Genomic DNA, 17151 nt, shown 5'->3' with positions numbered 1-17151 from the left:
TGTGGTGTGTGTGTGTGTGTGGTGTGTGTGTGTGTGGTTGTGTGGTGTGTGTGTGTGTGGTGTGTGTATGTGGTTGTGTGTGTGTGGTGTGTGTGTGTGGTATGTGTGTGTGTGTGGTTGTGTGTGTGTGGTGTGTGTGTGGTGTGTGTGGTGTGTGTGGTGTGTGTGTGTGTGGTGTGTGTGTGTGGTGTGTGTGGTGTGTGTGTGGTGTGTGTGTGTGTGTGGTGTGTGTGTGTGGTGTGTGTGGTGTGTGTGTGGTGTGTGTGGGTGTGTGGTGTGTGTGTGGTGTGTGTGGGTGTGTGGTGTGTGTGTGTGTGGTGTGTGTGTGTGTGGTGTGTGTGGTGTGTGTGTGTGGTGTGTGTATGTGGTTGTGTGTGTGGTGTGTGTGTGTGTGTGTGGTGTGTGTGTGTGTGTGTGTGTGTGTGGTGTGTGTGTGTGTGTGTGTGTGTGTGTGTGGTGTGTGTGTGTGTTTGGTATGTGTGTGGTGTATGTGTGTGTGTGTGGTGTGTGTGTGTGTGTGTGGTATGTGTGTGTGTGTGTTTGGGGGGTGGTAGACCAAGGCAAAACTGGGTGTGACAGCTTAGCCATCTCGGCTGGCTGGTGGGTGGGGGCTCTGTGGGATTTCCGGCTCCAGATTGGAAATGCCATTTTGGACAGGCAGAGCCCCTGGACTCTGTCCTGCTGAGTCTGCTCCCAGGGGCCAGTCCCAGCGGTTGCCAGGAGAGGTAGGCAGGCTCTGACCCACTGCCCTGGACAGTGGCCTGCAACCCCTGAGTCTAGGCTGTGCAATGTGACCACCCGCCTGCCCACTGCCCACAGTATTCCTATGAGGGCAATGATGTCAGCGACCTGCCCGTGAACCTGTCGGTGGTATGGAATGGCAACTTCGTCATCGACAACCCTCAGAACATTCAGGGTGAGCTGGGCGGGTGTCGGGTTTGCGGGGGCAGGGGGCACTGAGGGCGGGCTGAGCTGACCGCGCCCCTCCCTGCAGCCCACCTGTACAAGTGCCCGGCCCTGCGGGAGAGCTGTGGCCTCTGCCTCAAGGCCGACCCGCGCTTCGAGTGTGGCTGGTGCGTGGCCGAGCGCCGCTGCTCCCTGCGTCCCCACTGCCCCGCCGACTCGCCCGCCGCCTGGATGCATGCCCGCCATGGCACCAGCCGCTGCACCGACCCCAAGATCCTTAAGGTAGGCAGCCCCCCCGTGGCCCCCCCGCCCCCGGCCTCCTCCCACTCCCTGCCCCACTCAGCCCACGGCGGACTGCACGGGTGTCCCAGCCCCGGCCTCTCCATAGCTGTTTCCCGAGACGGGCCCGCGGCAGGGGGGCACACGGCTCACCATCACGGGCGAGAACCTGGGCCTGCGCTTCGAGGACGTGCGGCTGGGCGTGCGTGTGGGCAAGGTGCTGTGCAGCCCTGTGGAGAGCGAGTACATCAGTGCCGAGCAGTGAGTGCAGCCCGAGCCGTGCGGACGGGCAGGGGCACCCCGACCCCCCGGGCTGGACCCCGCAGCCCACTGAGGCCCCTTGGCACCCCGCAGGATCGTCTGTGAGATTGGGGATGCCAGCACAGTGCGGGCTCATGATGCCCTGGTGGAGGTGTGCGTGCGAGACTGTTCCCCCCACTACCGGGCCTTGTCACCCAAGCGCTTCACTTTCGTGGTAAGCCCCCCTCCCCCCGCCCCCCGGTGGCTAAGGGGGAGCTGTGCAGGGGCTGGATTGAGCTCCTGGTCCTCGGTGGGTCCCTTCATTGTGCAACACTTCTGTTCTGGTCTCCCCTCCCCTCCTTGTCTCCAGGCCCCACTCCAGGTCCCTCCTGCACACTTTGGGCCCTGACTGTGGGCTGCATATGAGAGCCCGTGTGCACACAGGGCCTGGGGCCCGGCTGGAGGTGCAAGCAGGCCTCTGGCCTGAAGGGCAGGCCTTTCCTCCCGCTCAAGCAAGCCCCTTCCTCCCATAGACGCCAACCTTCTACCGGGTGAGCCCTGCGCGAGGGCCCCTTTCGGGCGGCACCTGGATTGGCATCGAGGGCAGCCACCTGAATGCGGGCAGCGATGTGGCTGTGTCTGTTGGTGGTCGGCCCTGTTCCTTCTCCTGGTATGGGGTGCAGATGGGGAGTGGGGGGCCAGGGCAGGGCCTGCCTTCCCTGGGTGGTGGTTGGTTCACATGGCTGCATGCCCCCTCCCGTTGCCCAGGAAACAAGGGGGGGTGTGGAGAGCCCGGCTGGGGTGATCACTATGGAAACCAGAGGCGGAGAGTGTTACCATAGAGACACGCTACCTCCTAGAGTGGGCAGGGCAGGGCAGGCAGGGTTGGTGGGTGGGCAGGGCCTGGACCTGAGGGGCGGGCACAACTGCCCTGTTTTGGGGTGAGGGGGATCCCTTGGGAACACAAGTATTTTAAAAAAAATTCTTAAGAGGGAAAAAAGAAATCTTGACAAAAGCCCTGAGGCTTGAAGTGGATAATTTTAGATTAGGGATGATAATGGAACGGCCCTTTAAATATTTTCCTGCGGTAATTATCTGCTATCAGACTAATTATTGGTGTTTGCAGCCTTGCTGCAGGAGCGGGCCTGGCGGCTGGGGAGCCTCCGCTGTGCTGAAGTAGCTGAGGGGACAGGGACCCAGGTGCAGGCAGTGGCTGGCTGCTGCTCGCTGGGGATGACCAAGTGCCCTCTCCATGCTGGCCACTTCATTCTGCCTCGTCATGGGCCAGGCTTGGGTTGGCTCCGTTTTCAGATCAGGAGACAGAAGCGGGGAGGGGGATGGAGAGCGTGTGCCTCACTTGCCTTAGTGAGAGTTGGTGCTGAGTGTGGCCCACTGGGAGACACACTTAGCCCCTCGGAAGTGCTGTTGGGAAAGTGGCTGTAACGGTCATCAGCTACCTGGAGCAGGTCCCGTTGGAGTGCCATTTTATTGGTGGGCAGATGAGGCCTGGGGAGGTCCAGTAACTTGCCCACACACCTGTCTGTGATGGAGCCTAGACGCTTAGCCCACCTCGTAAGCGAGCCCTACCACCTGTGTCCTCACTGTTCCCCCTGGCCTCTCAAGGAGGAATTCCAGAGAGATCCGGTGTCTGACGCCCCCTGGGCAGAGCCCTGGCAGCGCCCCCATCGTCATCAACATCAACCGTGCTCAGCTCACCAACCCGGAGGTGAAGTACAACTATACGGAGGACCCCACCATCCTGAAGATCGACCCCGAGTGGAGCATCAACAGGTGGGTGCCCCCTCCAGCCCGTCCTGAGCCCCAATGACCCCATCTGTCCTGCCGAGGGTGGCGCTCCTGCACCTGCCTCTCTTTCTGCTTCTCAACACTGGGTTGGGAGCAGAATCTAAACGGGTGTATGAAAAAGATCCAGAGCGCTACTGTGCCCTGGATGCAACAACCCGGTTTTCGTGTCAATCACGGAAACAGATTGTCCTCTAAACTCTGGGATGCTGAGCTCCTCAGGAAGATCAAAGGAACACAGTAAGGTGCCCAGAGCCACAGCTCTCAGGACGATGGACCGTGTCCACCTTGAGACGTGGTTGGTGCCATTGGAGGTCCGGTGCGTGGGGATTTTAACCTGTCAGCTGTCTTTGCGGGGGACCGACTGGCATGTCTGGCCCAACCTATGTGCTGGGCCCGGGCAGAACTTCCCCCCATGATCCCCTACCCCATCTTCTAGCGGAGGGACCCTCCTAACGGTCACGGGCACCAACCTGGCCACCGTCCGCGAACCCCGCATCAGGGCCAAGTATGGAGGTGTCGAGAGGGAGAACGTGAGTCCTTGTGGGACCCCTAGCAGTTTGTGCCACTGCAGGGGGGGACGTGGACCCCGGGGAAGGAAGGTGGGGGCCCCCATGTGCAGGCGAGGCTGCGGCCCCTCGGTCCTGCCGGGGCCTGACTCCATGTGGGAAGCAGCCAGCCCAGCATCCACGCCTACATCCCCAGAGCTGCCTGGTGTACAACGACACCACCATGGTGTGCCGGGCCCCATCGGTGGACAACCCTACGCGCAGCCCGCCGGAGCTGGGGGAGCGGCCCGACGAGCTGGGCTTCGTCATGGACGATGTGCGTGCACTGCTGGTGCTCAACGCCTCCTCTTTCCTCTATTACCCGGACCCTGTGCTGGAGCCGCTCAGCCCCACGGGCCTCTTGGAGCTGAAGCCCAGCTCCCCACTCATCCTCAAGGTGGGCCACTGTGATCTGGGTGGGGGCACAGGATGGGGGGCTTGTGGGGCAGTGGGACTGTCTGGCTCACCCCACCCTCACAGGGCCGGAACCTCCTGCCCCCTGCGCCTGGCAACTCGCGGCTCAACTACACAGTGCTCATCGGCTCCACACCCTGCGCCCTCACAGTATCAGAGACCCAGCTGCTCTGCGAGTCACCCAACCTCACGGGGCAGCACAAGGTCACGGTGCGTCCATGGCCCACCCATCCATGTTCTGGCCCCAGCTCTGGTCTCCTGGGCCCCACCTGCCTTTGACCCACTGACCCTGCCCCACCCAGGGCAATCCCAACTCTGTGGCTGAGCCCCAGACTTGCCTCTGTCCCAGAGGGAGCCCAGCTCAGCCCTCGCCTGGCCCTGGTGCCCCCTGGTGGGCCTGGCACCTGCCGAGTCCCCACATCCCCACCCTCTGCCCACCTCAGGCCAGGGGCAAGTGCTGTGGGATTCTCAAGGGGCATGGTACCAGGGGCCTCCGGAGCTCCCAGTGGGCAAGGGGCCTCCTGATTGGCCTGCACCCCCACCCACAGGTGCGGGCTGGCGGCTTCGAATTCTCGCCAGGGATGCTGCAGGTGTACTCGGACAGCTTACTGACCCTGCCCGCCATCGTCGGCATCGGCGGGGGCGGGGGCCTCCTGCTACTGGTCATTGTAGCTGTACTCATTGCCTACAAGCGCAAGTCTCGGGACGCCGACCGCACCCTCAAGCGGCTGCAGCTGCAGATGGACAACCTGGAGTCCCGCGTGGCCCTGGAGTGCAAGGAAGGTGCGTCGTCAGAGCTGCAGGCACGCCGTGTGGGGGAGTGGGGAGCACGGGGAGCGGGGCTTACTCGGCTGTCGCCGCATGTGAGCCAGGCCCTGTCCTCCCCATGATTCTGCTTGGTGTTTGACCTTCCTGACGCCTTTGCTATGCCATGCTCAGGCTCGGGCATATGGGTGAGGCCCTGACCAAGGCCTGCAGCTGGACCCTGGGCGAGCACAGCCCCTATGGGTGTTACTTGAGACACAGGCTCTGGAGCCAGAGAGCTTTGCATCTGTGCCCCTGCTTGGCTGCAGGACGTTGAATGGGCACATGACCTTGTGTCTCAGATTCTTCATCTGTAGCATGGGTGCGGTGATTCCATCTCCAGGGCCAGGCATGGCCCCAAGGAGCGGGGGCCCTTTCTTTAGGCCCTGAGTACGTACAGACCTTGGCTGATACTGGTCTTTGTTTTCGAGGGGCCGTCTCGGGAATGAGGCCACAGCCCAGCCTCCTAAAAGGGGCTTGGGTCCCTTAAGACCCTGCTGTGTGAGTGGTGGAAATCAGCCCAGGTCATTAGGGAGATGTCGGGTGGGCTTTTGTGCAGGGAAAGTCTGGGGCACAGCTGGCTTCCAGCATGGCTGGGCCAGACCCTCAGCTGCGTCTTCAGCGATCCCTCCCTGTGGTGCCAGGACCAGCACAGGGGGCAAGCTCAGCTTTCCCGCTGGTCCCAGCCCTGCCCAACTGCTGATGCCACGCCTAGTCACGTGCCCCCTTCCCTGAAGCCTGCTCCCCTGGAAGCCCCTGAGTGAGAGTGGGCAGACCCCAAGGGCGGGAGGGGGGTACCCCAGAGAATAGGGTGGGTTCTGACAGGCAGGGGCCACAGATGTCAGAAAAATGTGAGCAGTGGACTCGGATGTCTGCAGGAAGGGTGAGGGGGGTGGGCCCCAAGTTGGAACAGAGGCCACTCTGTCTCTGTCCCTCGTGTCCCAGAGAGACCAGTGTGCTCATTCCTGGCAGAGCAGATACTGCCCGACCTGCCCAGGAGCCAAGGGTACTGCTGCAGGGTGGGCACAGAGAGGTGGGCGCATAGGTCAGGGCCTGCACGGAGCCCTGGTGGCCTGGGATGGAGGCCCTGGGCTGCACGCAGGCCACTTGAGGGGGTGGGTGCGGCTGCCGTGCGTGCCGCGGGCTCTAGGCAGCAGACAGCAGCCTTGGCCTGTGATGGCCACCCTCAGACCTGGTTTGCTTCTCTGGCTGGTGTGAGGTGGTACCGCAGGGCTGTGTGACCTGGGCAGGGGGCCAGCCTGGGATGGCCCCCGTCTCCTTGTGGCCCCCAGCTTACCGCCTCATCAGGGAAATGGGGGCGGTCACAAGGGGTGGATGGAGCCACACTAGTGGTAATTGACAGGTGAAGGACCTGTCTTAGGTGCCAAGAGCAACCTCACACGTTTTGTGAATGCTGGCCACAGCTCTGGGAGGCAGGTGGTGGGAGTGTTCCTATTTGGGGCATGAGGGAAAGGGAGCTGAGGCCCTGGGGGTGACTGCTGCATGGGGGCCTCATGCCTGCAGCAGGCCGGGCACTGGGCTGTTGGTGACTCCCCCGGGACTTAAGAGTGTCCCATTTAGTCAGGACCCTTGCCCGTCTGAGAACTGAAAGGTCCTGGACCGACCCACCCGCCCCATGGGACACAGGCAGGTGTGTGAGGCTTAGGTGGGAGTCAGGTGGCCTAGATGGGGAGCTCTGTGGGCAGGGAGAACCTCAGGATGACAACAGCCGTGTGCCGCGGCCAGCACACAAGGTGCCTTTATCTGCCAGCGCAGTGTGGGGGGCAGAGGCTGGTGGGTGCTGCAGGGCCGGCCAGGCGGCGATAACCAGATTCCTGGCAGCGGTGCCCATGAGGTGAAGGCCCTTGCTCTTAATTAAACCTGCCAACCATCCCCCAGAGCCCGCCTTGCGTTCCTCTGGCTCCTGATCAGATAGAGCCTCCCTCGGGCCGCTGCAGGGCAGACACCTCCCAGCTCTGGAATGTTCCGTTGAGGCCTGCCCCTGCCCTGCCTGCCTTTGTTTCCAAAAGAAGCAGAGCTGCCCTCAGGAGGGTGGGCAGTGGAGAGGGCCCGCGGGTCTGAGCTCTGCGTGTGGCGGTTGTCAGAGTGGAGGGTTCAGGGGAGCCGGGGCGGGCAGTGTGCACCCCAGGGTGGTGGAGGGAGCCAGCACCCATAGTTTCCTTGCCCTCCGGTGCCAACGTTAGATGCAGGAAGCCCCTCTCAGCCCGGCCCTGGGCGCAGCACCTACTCTGCTGTTGTCTGGTGCATCCTGGGACACGTCAGAGGGACAGAGGTTTTGTCCGTGTGTTAGCACTGGGTGAACTGAGCGGTTTCCTTAAGGTTACCCAGCCAGCGAGCCGCAGAGCCAGAGTTGGAGCCTGGCCCTGAGGGTGGGAGGGCTTGGGGGGGCAGCTGCCTTGATACCTCGTCTGGCTGCAGCCTTTGCGGAGCTGCAGACGGACATCCACGAGCTGACCAATGACCTGGATGGTGCCGGCATCCCGTTCCTCGACTACCGGACGTACGCCATGCGGGTGCTCTTCCCCGGGATCGAGGACCATCCAGTGCTCAAGGAGATGGAGGTGGGCTGTTGGCTGGGGCTCACTGGACCTCTGCCCACTGCTGGGGCTCCTGGTTACTGTCGGGCAGCCTGGGGCCCCCGGGGGATGGCCCACACGTGTTGGGAGGGGCACTGGGAGGCAGGGCCCTTGGCTCCCTGTAGTGCTTCTGCAGTGGCGGGGAGATGGGCCTGGTGGGGGCCTGCGGTCGGGGCTGGGCTTCATCCCAGCCAGCCACCTTGGCTGGAGCCTGGGCTCACTGGGACCTGCCTCTATTTTATCGAGGCCTTGAGTGCGTTGTGTACCGCCTGTGCACATTCACCTGGCCTGTCTCCTGGCTGGTTCTGGATGCTGAGCCTCACTGGGCAGGGGGCTACTGCCGTGCGGACTGGGAGGTGTGGGGGCTCAGCTGGACTTTGCGTGGCTGTTTGGGGTGAGTGTGTGGCTGTTGCAGCACGGCGGCCCTCACGGAGCGGGGCTTTTGCTTTGTGGAGGTGTTGGCAGTACTCAGGCTATTGGCATGAGCTTGCTGAGAGGAAGAGGGCTGGCCCCGAAGTCCTCTAGGAGCCCCCAGCGGCAGGCCAGGAGCCCAGTGCCCAGCCAGAAACAGTCAGAGGCTCAGCAAGTCAGCTCGTTCATGCTGTCCTGCCGAGGGCATCCCATCTGTGCACATTTTGGATGTGGGGGAGCCCCTCCTTGTCACAGCTCTCTCGGTGGGACAGTCCCTCTTGAGCTCTGCTGGAATGGGCCTTCCTATCACTCTGGCTCAGGCCCAGGGCTGCCTTGGGCTGCTCATCAGCTCCTCATCCCGGGGATGGCTGCCACATCAAGGGCTCCACATGCCTTGTCACATCTCTTTCCTGATGTGGTCCTCTGCTGTGCCAGCCTGACGGCTCTCTTAATTGGGACTGTGTTCTACTTGGGTCTTGTCACCTGTCTGCCTGGGCTGGGAGCAGTGGCACTGGCAGCCTCTGCATGGCCTAGTGGGGAATCTCCTCTGTTTTGACAAGCCTTGGTGTGTGTAAGAGAGAGAGTAGGGGCCCTGGAGCCAGCCATGCCTGCATTCCACCCCTTCTCCCCACTTCCATGTCACGTGGTAGTGAGCAGAGAGAGAGGGAGTCCACCTTTACTCAGAGTACTCCTCCTTCTGATTCTTGTTTGCCCCCTCACTGTGAACGTGAGGGAACATGCTGGGCAGGAGGAGATGGCCCAGGGCCACGCGGAGGGAGGTGGCCATGCTGGGACTACCTGCCCATACCCGCTGTGTGGGGGGATACTTTATTGTCCCCTGTGAAGTGGGGAAGGTGATTCTTGTTGTGAGTGCAGAGTGAGACCATGGACGTTCTGTGCTGGTGCCCAGCAGATGGGGCATTGAGTTTGGCTTCCTTCTAGCTACCAGAGCGAGGCTTCAGGAGGTGGCGGTCCCAGTGTCTGGCTGCAAAGAGGGTGGCCTTCGTTCTGTACCTCCCACTGACACTGGTCTGCCCCGTCCCTGCCTGTGGTGGGCTACTCAAGTAGCTGCCCGGACACATCCGTTCTACCAAGGACAGTTGAGGCCCAGGGACCTGTTAGGGCAACATGTCCCCTGCCTTCAAGGCCTCCTCTCTGGCCCTGCCCTCAGCCTTCCCCTTCCTGCCTCTCATGTGGGGGCTGGGTGCCCCACTGGGTCTGAGCGCACCTGTGGGCTGCCCCTCCCCCAGGTGCAGGCCAACGTGGAGAAGTCACTGACGCTGTTTGGGCAGCTGCTCACCAAGAAGCACTTTCTGCTGACCTTCATCCGCACGCTGGAGGCCCAGCGCAGCTTCTCCATGCGAGACCGTGGGAATGTGGCTTCACTCATCATGACGGCGCTGCAGGGCGAGATGGAGTATGCCACGGGGGTGCTCAAGCAGCTGCTGTCTGACCTCATCGAGAAGAACCTAGAGAGCAAGAACCACCCCAAGCTGCTGCTGCGGCGGTGAGCCTGGACTTCCGACCTGCAGACCCTAGCTGGCGCATCGGGTGCGGGGCCCCCACCCCAGAGCATGCCGTACCCAGTGCCCATTGGTGCCAAGCCAGAGTTGTCCAGCTCAGAGGCCTGGCTCTGGGGCCAAGGGCTGGGGTCTCCATGGCAGCCCCCAGCCGCCTGACGCCTGCGGTGCCTTGCAGGGCCTGACCTTCAGCACCTCAGGCGGGAGTGGGGTGGGCACAGTGAGCAGGCATGGCAGTGGAGTCAAGCCACCCCCCTCGTGTTGTGCCCCCCAGGACCGAGTCAGTGGCGGAGAAGATGCTGACCAACTGGTTCACCTTCCTTTTGTATAAATTCCTGAAGGTAGGTGGCTGCTGAGGAGGAGGGAACATCAGAGGTGGGGTGTCAGGCAGGTAGATGGGCTCAAGGGAAATAGGAGAAGAGAGAGTCACGGGCAGGTGGCGGGGGGGAGGTCTCAGCCCAGAGGGGCTCGGCTGGGGACTGGGTCTCAGCAGGAATTCCCCCAGGACATGTGTCTCCTTAGCCTCTTTCCTCCTCCTCTTCCTGGAGACTGACCATGCCTCACCCAGCCCCAAGGTAGGGGTGGACACCCCAGCGCTGCAGTGAGCATCTGGCTAAGCTGGAGTTTGGACCCAGGCCCACGTCTCAGTAGCTGAGCCCATGGCCCAGAGCCAGGGATGGAGGGGACATGTGGGCAGGGACTTTTCTGTGTCCAGCACCCAGTGCTGACCAGCCTGGGGAGGCTCTTGGGGGCTCCTGTTGGCCCCTGTTGGGAGATGGTGGCCGCCTGGGCCTCCTCTATTGTCTGGACAGGCCCCCACCCTCAGAAGATGAGCCCTGGAGACTCGTGGCCAGCCTCAGAATAGGGTGGACACTAGATACGGTCCAGGTGGATTTTTTGGGGGTATAAGCAGTGAGACTGGTTACTTGCTCTTTAGAAATGTGATGATTCAGAGCCAAATATCTGCTTCTCTTAAAATCTGAAGGCTTGGCAGACAAGCCCACAGTCCTGCTGGAGAGGTGGATGGGGGATGCCCAGCGTAGCCCAGTGTATATGGTTCGAGTGTGCTCCCACCTGGTCTCTGGCATCTGGTTGATGCCCTGCAGATGGCCAAGGTTATAGGCAGTGGAGCCCAGTGGCCACGGGTGGGGGCTGGCCGCAGGTGGCCTGGAGCTCAATTTTACTGTGGTTGCTTCTTGGTCATGGACCTTAGTTGCCGGGGTCCTCACTGAGTTGGGGATAGCGGCGGACTCGTGGAGGTGCCTAGGGCAGAGTCTCTCCCTGACTGGGGAGAGAGGCATGGATGGGATGCTGGGATGCGAGGTCAGGTGAGAAGGGGCAGGGAATCAAGGGGATGAGGGACTTGAGCAAAGGTGTGAAGGAAGGGAAGGAGTTAGCCAGCCCGAGGGAAACAGGTCCCCGAGGTACATGCAAGCTCCAGCAAGGGGGCCCCGGGGGAGCCAGGCGGGGCTGGTCCGGTGGGGGCCACAGCAGGAGGGAGCAGTGGCAGAGTCTCAGAATCCTGGGCACATGACAAGTGCCCCGTAAACAACATTATCATTGCACAAAACTGGTGGCCAGTGACAGACTCGTGCCTTTCTTGTAGAAATGCAATTCTGTGCAGACCGTGCAGGGGGCACTTATGTGCTCGTAAAATGGTGTTCCGTAAGCCAAGAGAAGCAAGGACTGGTGTCAAGCCCTGTCTCCTTTCCTCCCTGTCTGGCCCTGACTCTGCACACCCAGAGAAAGGGGACTCATTTTGACGTCCGGTCTGAGAACCTGGGTTGGGTGTGTGTGCCGTGTGAGCGCAACACAGGACACGGCAGGTGGACGGGCTGTGTGGGTGTGGTGCTGTCTGAGGGTTGTGCTTTGGGCTCCTGGGCGGGGCCTGCTTTGTGCGGGGTGGTGACATGGGGGGTAGTGAGCAGAGGGAGAGGGAGAGGGAGGCCACATTTACTCAGAGCACTCCTCCTTCCCATTCTTGTTTGCCCCCTCACCGTACACATGAGGGAACATGCTGGGCAGGAGGAGATGGCCCAGGGCCATGAGGCAGGGAGGTGGCCATGCCCATACCTGCTGTGAGTGGGGATACCAGAGACTGGCCTGGGCTGCTTCTGTCCACAGCCAGGATCTGAGTGAGAAATTTCTGGTTGTAGGGACAAGCAGGTGCAAAGGCCCTGAGGTGGGGACACGCTTGGTTGGTGGAGGAGTAGGAGATGGCCTTGGTGGCTACAGTGTGGGGAGCCAGAGGGCAAGTGGTCAGAGGCAGGGGCAAGGCAGACTCTTGCTGAGTGCCTGGGGCCCAGCTCTCGTCTTGGCCACGGACTCCTGTGTCCCACGGTACTGGAGAGTCGCAGCTCCAGGTCAGTGTGTCTGCACCCATGGTTGCATTGGCCTTGTGCTCTCAGGTGATGGAAGGAGGGGTGGTCCTCTGCCTGCAGGGCTGGGTCCCAGCTGGGTGGGCCTCTGACATCCAGCCAGTCACCGTCAGACACAGTGCTGTGCGGCACAGGGTCCACCGTGCCTCGGGCCGTGGGGTGGGCCTGGGAGCCTGGGTGCTGTGTTGGCTGCTCAGGTCAGGCTCTGGAGAGTGGGGTGCTGGAGCACAGGCAGGAGGCTGGGGGCTGGGGTGGTGGGCCCGCTGAGGCCTGAACTGGGGGGACGCTTCAGGGAGGAATCCACCGGCCTTGGTCTTATTTGGCATAAGCCCGGCTTGGCCACATGGTGTTTTTCTCTGTGTGCTCCTCCTGGTTGAGGCCACACTAGGATTTTCACTTCGAAGTTCACAGGGGCAGCTGGTCTGTTGTTCAACCTATTTATTTTCTTGCACCGCCTTCTTGGGGCTCTAGAATCAGGGATCTGCTTGTCTGCTAAAAAGAATTTGGAAAAGTTGCTCCTTTCTCGTTGTGGGAAGCGTGCACACGGCTGCACCAGAAGCTGGGAGTGGAGGGTGGAGGCGGCCTCCCCTGGGTGTCCTGGACACAGCTGATGCCCACCTGCCTGCTGCAGGAGTGCGCGGGGGAGCCCCTCTTCATGCTCTACTGCGCCATCAAGCAGCAGATGGAGAAGGGCCCCATCGACGCCATCACAGGCGAGGCCCGCTACTCCCTGAGTGAGGACAAGCTCATCCGGCAGCAGATCGACTATAAGACACTGGTGAGTGCGAGCCCAGCCGTCCCGTGCAGCCCTGCCCTCTCCATGCACCCCTGCACAGCGCGTGCCCAGAGAGGTGGGGCTTGACGCTGCACCCTGCCCTGCCCGCAGACGCTGAACTGTGTGAACCCCGAGAACGAGAATGCACCCGAGGTGCCAGTGAAGGGGCTGAACTGTGACACGGTGACGCAGGTTAAGGAGAAGCTGCTGGATGCCGTGTACAAGGGTGTGCCCTACTCCCAGCGGCCAAAGGCTGGGGACATGGACCTGGGTGAGCCTGACTGCTCGGGGAAGTGAGCTGCGTGTGCCAGGGACCTGAGGCTACAGGCAGCGGGCCGGACACGGTGCTGGTCTGGGGGTGCTGCAGGCCATGGGGGTGGGGGGTCTGTGGGAAGGGATGTGGTCTGGGCTGGGCTCTGGAAAGCTGCTCCCGGCCCGGGCAGAGGGAAGAAGCAGGAAGTCCACTCAGAGGCTGCTGCCTTCCAGGGGACAGGCAGGTGGGGGGTGCCTGGGTACCGAGGAGGGGGTAGGCTTGTTGGAGCTGGGACAGGGGGCCGCTCTGGCTCATGAGCCAGACAGGTAGGGGTGGCTGCAGAGCTAGAAGGGCCCAAGCAGGCGGGCGGAGGTATAGGGCCCGGGGCTCGCGTGGTAGCTGTGGCTGGAGAAGCCAGGGTGGGGCACCATGCTGGCCTCAAATGCCAGCCTGAGGAGGAGGGCCTAGAGCTCTGGAAGGCAGGGCATACTGTGGGAGGGCCGGGCTGCCCCCAGTGGACCAGCTGCAACAGGTGGAGGGCTGCCGGAGGGGGTGTGGGCAGCAGCAGGGATGCAGGCCTTACCCGCAGGGGTGCATGCGTCCTGCTCAGAGCCAGGATGGGAGCCTCGAGGAGGGGAGGAGTCTTGTCTCTCCCTCATTCTGCCGTTCCGGGCCTCTCACTAAGTGTCCACAGGATGCCCTGCTCCCTCGGGGCCTGTCCTTTCCCTCCTGCTCTGAGAGGCCAGGATCATGGGTAGGGAGTGGTGGGTGGGTGGCACCTGCCCGGGTGGCCCGCCCCTCCAGCACTCCCCTTCCCCCTAGAGTGGCGCCAAGGCCGCATGGCGCGCATCATTCTGCAGGATGAGGATGTCACCACCAAGATTGACAACGACTGGAAGAGGCTGAACACGCTGGCTCACTACCAGGTAACAACCCCCAGGCTTCCTGACCCTCTGGCCACAGCTTGGGCCTCTCCTCTTGGGGCCCCAGGGCAGTGCCATGTCTAGGCCCGTTGGGCTCTGGGTAGTGGATCTCTCAAGGAGAAGAGGATACAGGGACCCCACGCAGCCCTGCAGGTGCACTGCTGGGGAAACAGGCTCAGAGTGCTGAGGTGACTGGCCTCCAGGTTCAGACCAGGAAGGGGGTGTCCTCTGGGCTCTTGACGATGGGTCACACATCTCCTGGCCCTCTGCCCGCAGGTGACCGACGGGTCCTCAGTGGCCCTGGTGCCCAAGCAGACGTCTGCCTACAACATCTCCAACTCATCCACCTTCACCAAGTCTCTCAGCAGATACGGTGAGGGGCTAGATGGGGACGGCAGGGCCCACAGGCCTGGATGGGACGCCCCCCCTCCCCCCGCCCAGTGCTCCCTGCTGCAGGCTGGGAGGGGCCTTCTTCGTGGCTTGTCCCTTGGAAATGGCTTTTCCCTCAAATGTGGAGGCTCTCTTTCCCCAGACGTTACATAGTGGTCCTTTCTGCCATCTCCCTGATAGCTCTGTCTGTCCCTAACAACCCAGGGAGGTGGGGCTGTTGGTTCCAGTTTTCAGATGAGGAAACAGCCTCAGACAGGGGAGCTGCCAAGGCCACCTGACCAGCACCAGGGTGGGCATTGGGTGCTAGGCGTGGAGGGCCCCCCCCACTGACGAGCAGGGTGCCTGCAGAGAGCATGCTGCGCACAGCGAGCAGCCCCGACAGCCTGCGTTCACGCACCCCCATGATCACGCCCGACCTGGAGAGCGGCACCAAGCTATGGCACCTGGTGAAGAATCATGACCACCTGGACCAGCGGGAGGGCGACCGAGGCAGCAAGATGGTCTCCGAGATCTATCTGACACGGCTGCTGGCCACCAAAGTAGGCCCTGGTGGGCAGGTGGTGGGGAGGTCAGGGGGTGGAACGGCCAGGCCTGGGCCTCAGAAAGCAGAGCTCAGAGCAAACCCCTCATCCTCACCCTTATCCTGTGGCAACCAGCTGCCCAGGACATCCGGGAGGCGAGGGGGGCAGCCTGGTGGCCCCCCTGGAGCTCTGCCCTTGCCTGCCTGCAGGGCACGCTGCAGAAATTTGTGGATGATCTGTTCGAGACCATCTTCAGCACGGCGCACCGGGGCTCGGCCCTGCCGTTGGCCATTAAGTACATGTTCGACTTCCTGGACGAGCAGGCTGACCAGCACCAGATACACGACTCAGACGTGCGCCACACGTGGAAGAGCAACTGGTGGGTTTGGGAGGATGGGGCGTAGCGGGCGCCCCAGGGCGGGGAACAAGGGCACTAGGGGTCCAGCTGGGGAGGGCTGGAGGCTGTGGGGCCACGGGAGGCTGGCCCCCAGGGACAGGTTTGCCCGGGTGAGGAGAGAGGCCCCTCCAGGTTCACCGCCTCCGCGCTGAGGCCAGTCCCTCTGCGGGTGCGCCTTCCTGACTCACCCATCTTGGGGGCGTCTGACGTCTCCCCGCCCAGGGTGTGGGCATGTCCTCTGCTCCAACTTGTGGGACCTGCCTTAGGGCGTGGGAGGTGAATATGGGTGTGTGTCCATGCCTGTTGGATTCACGAGTGTCTTTGGGTGTGCGTGGCTGTGTGCAAGTGTGTGAGTGCGGGCTTGCGTGTGAGCAGTCGGCTCAGTGGGATGGGCCCGTTCTCACCGGCTGCAGTGAGGACAGTGAGAGCCAGCACTCCTGAAGCCCTCCCCCCTCCCCCTACGGGGCCAGCAGCCACCACCCAGTCTGGCTTTTGTCTCTCTGAGCCTGACCCTGGGCCCTCGGCACCATTCGCCCTATCACAGAAGCTCCTGTGCCTTTGGCCTCTGGCATCTTCCTCCCTTGTCCCCCGGTGACCTTAGCTCTCCTAGGACTTTGACCTCTACAAGCTGCTGCTTCCCAAGCCTGGGATGCAGCCCTGGCCCTGGTTGGGACCCACCCTGGGCCTCCAGCTCCACCTGTGCTCCTTAAGAGGGTTCCATGGGGCACTGGAGAGGGGGCAGCGCCATGCAGGTTTGCATCGTCCAGGGGAATTTTCTGTGATGGCGGAATGTTCTAGATCTGTGCTGTTCATAGCAGTGGCTGGCAGCCGTGCGTGACTACTGAGCATTTGACCGAGGACTGGTACAACCCAAAATCTGGATTTTTAACTTCATTTAATTCTGTAAACTGCCACACATGGCTAGTGGCTAGTGCATACCCTAGCTGAGGGCTGTCCCAGAGGTGGCATTTTGGATGAAGAAGTCAGCTATCTGTGGGGCTGTGTCTCCTGGGCCCTTTCCTGGTCTTGCTTCCAGGGCCCATCTGGGGTAGGAGAAGGGGTGAGCCAGGCCAGGTGTGCCCTGTCTTGGGGATGAGCCTTCCCCTGGAGGGGAACCTGCTTAGGTGTGAACCAGCCCCATGGTGTGCGTGCATGAGTGTGTGCCTTCCATGGGGGTGAGCCAACCTGGGTGTGTGTGACCCCTGATGTGAGCAGGCATGCAGGTCTAGGAGGTCTGTGGCCATGTGCACTGGGCACCCAAAGGTGAGGGAGCACTTCTGGGTCTGTATGTCTCACCCATGTGTGCCTCTGGGGGAGGGCTGCCCTCCTGGAGGCACTGGGGGGTGGGATGCACTCACCAAGAGTCCTGGCTCTCTCTGGGCCTCAGTTTCCCCACCTCCTTGGAAAACCGTGACCAATGTGAAGGTCAGAGCCAGGAGGGCTGCAGGCCCTCTGGCCAGCCCCTTCCCTACACCATTGGGAAGGGATGCTGAGGCCTTGTCTGACCATGCACTTGGGCCCACCCACCTGCAGCTTGCCCCTGCGCTTCTGGGTGAATGTGATCAAGAACCCACAGTTTGTGTTCGACATACACAAGAGCAGCATCACGGACGCCTGCTTGTCAGTGGTGGCCCAGACCTTCATGGACTCCTGCTCCACGTCTGAGCACAAGCTGGGCAAGGACTCACCCTCCAACAAGCTGCTCTATGCCAAGGACATTCCCAACTACAAAAGCTGGGTGGAGAGGTAGGCGGCGCCAGGGGGGCGGGCAGACGGGCAGGCAGGCATGGGGCCAGGACCCCACTCACGGCCCCCCCTGCCGCCCTCTGCAGGTACTATGCTGACATCGCCAAGATGCCTGCGATCAGTGACCAGGACATGAGCGCCTACCTGGCCGAGCAGTCGCGGCTGCACCTGAGCCAGTTCAACAGCATGAGCGCCTTGCACGAGATCTACTCCTACATCACCAAGTACAAGGATGAGGTGAGCACG

General features: G+C 62.1%; 1 protein-coding gene across 3 annotated transcripts in view; it reads left to right on the top strand.

Annotated features, from left to right (window-relative positions):
* Positions 1–17151, top strand: part of PLXNA1 (plexin A1) — a 50997-nt gene that overhangs the window by 28681 nt on the left and 5165 nt on the right. For all 3 annotated transcript variants that reach the window (XM_027584336.2, XM_027584335.2, XM_027584334.2), the window contains 21 exons: positions 820–916; positions 995–1188; positions 1295–1446; positions 1540–1660; positions 1959–2095; positions 3049–3216; positions 3668–3761; positions 3934–4173; positions 4257–4400; positions 4739–4973; positions 7434–7576; positions 9253–9509; positions 9797–9863; positions 12532–12678; positions 12787–12946; positions 13751–13854; positions 14128–14224; positions 14590–14780; positions 14972–15141; positions 16693–16905; positions 16992–17142. In XM_027584336.2, the coding sequence (XP_027440137.1) occupies positions 820–916; positions 995–1188; positions 1295–1446; positions 1540–1660; positions 1959–2095; positions 3049–3216; positions 3668–3761; positions 3934–4173; positions 4257–4400; positions 4739–4973; positions 7434–7576; positions 9253–9509; positions 9797–9863; positions 12532–12678; positions 12787–12946; positions 13751–13854; positions 14128–14224; positions 14590–14780; positions 14972–15141; positions 16693–16905; positions 16992–17142 (3282 nt within the window). The remainder of the gene's footprint in view (positions 1–819; positions 917–994; positions 1189–1294; positions 1447–1539; positions 1661–1958; positions 2096–3048; positions 3217–3667; positions 3762–3933; positions 4174–4256; positions 4401–4738; positions 4974–7433; positions 7577–9252; positions 9510–9796; positions 9864–12531; positions 12679–12786; positions 12947–13750; positions 13855–14127; positions 14225–14589; positions 14781–14971; positions 15142–16692; positions 16906–16991; positions 17143–17151) is intronic.

Source organism: Zalophus californianus, chromosome 1, assembly GCF_009762305.2.
Source record: "Zalophus californianus isolate mZalCal1 chromosome 1, mZalCal1.pri.v2, whole genome shotgun sequence".
Classification (NCBI taxonomy): Eukaryota; Metazoa; Chordata; class Mammalia; order Carnivora; family Otariidae; genus Zalophus; species Zalophus californianus.
This window is presented reverse-complemented; position numbering and strand designations above follow the sequence as displayed.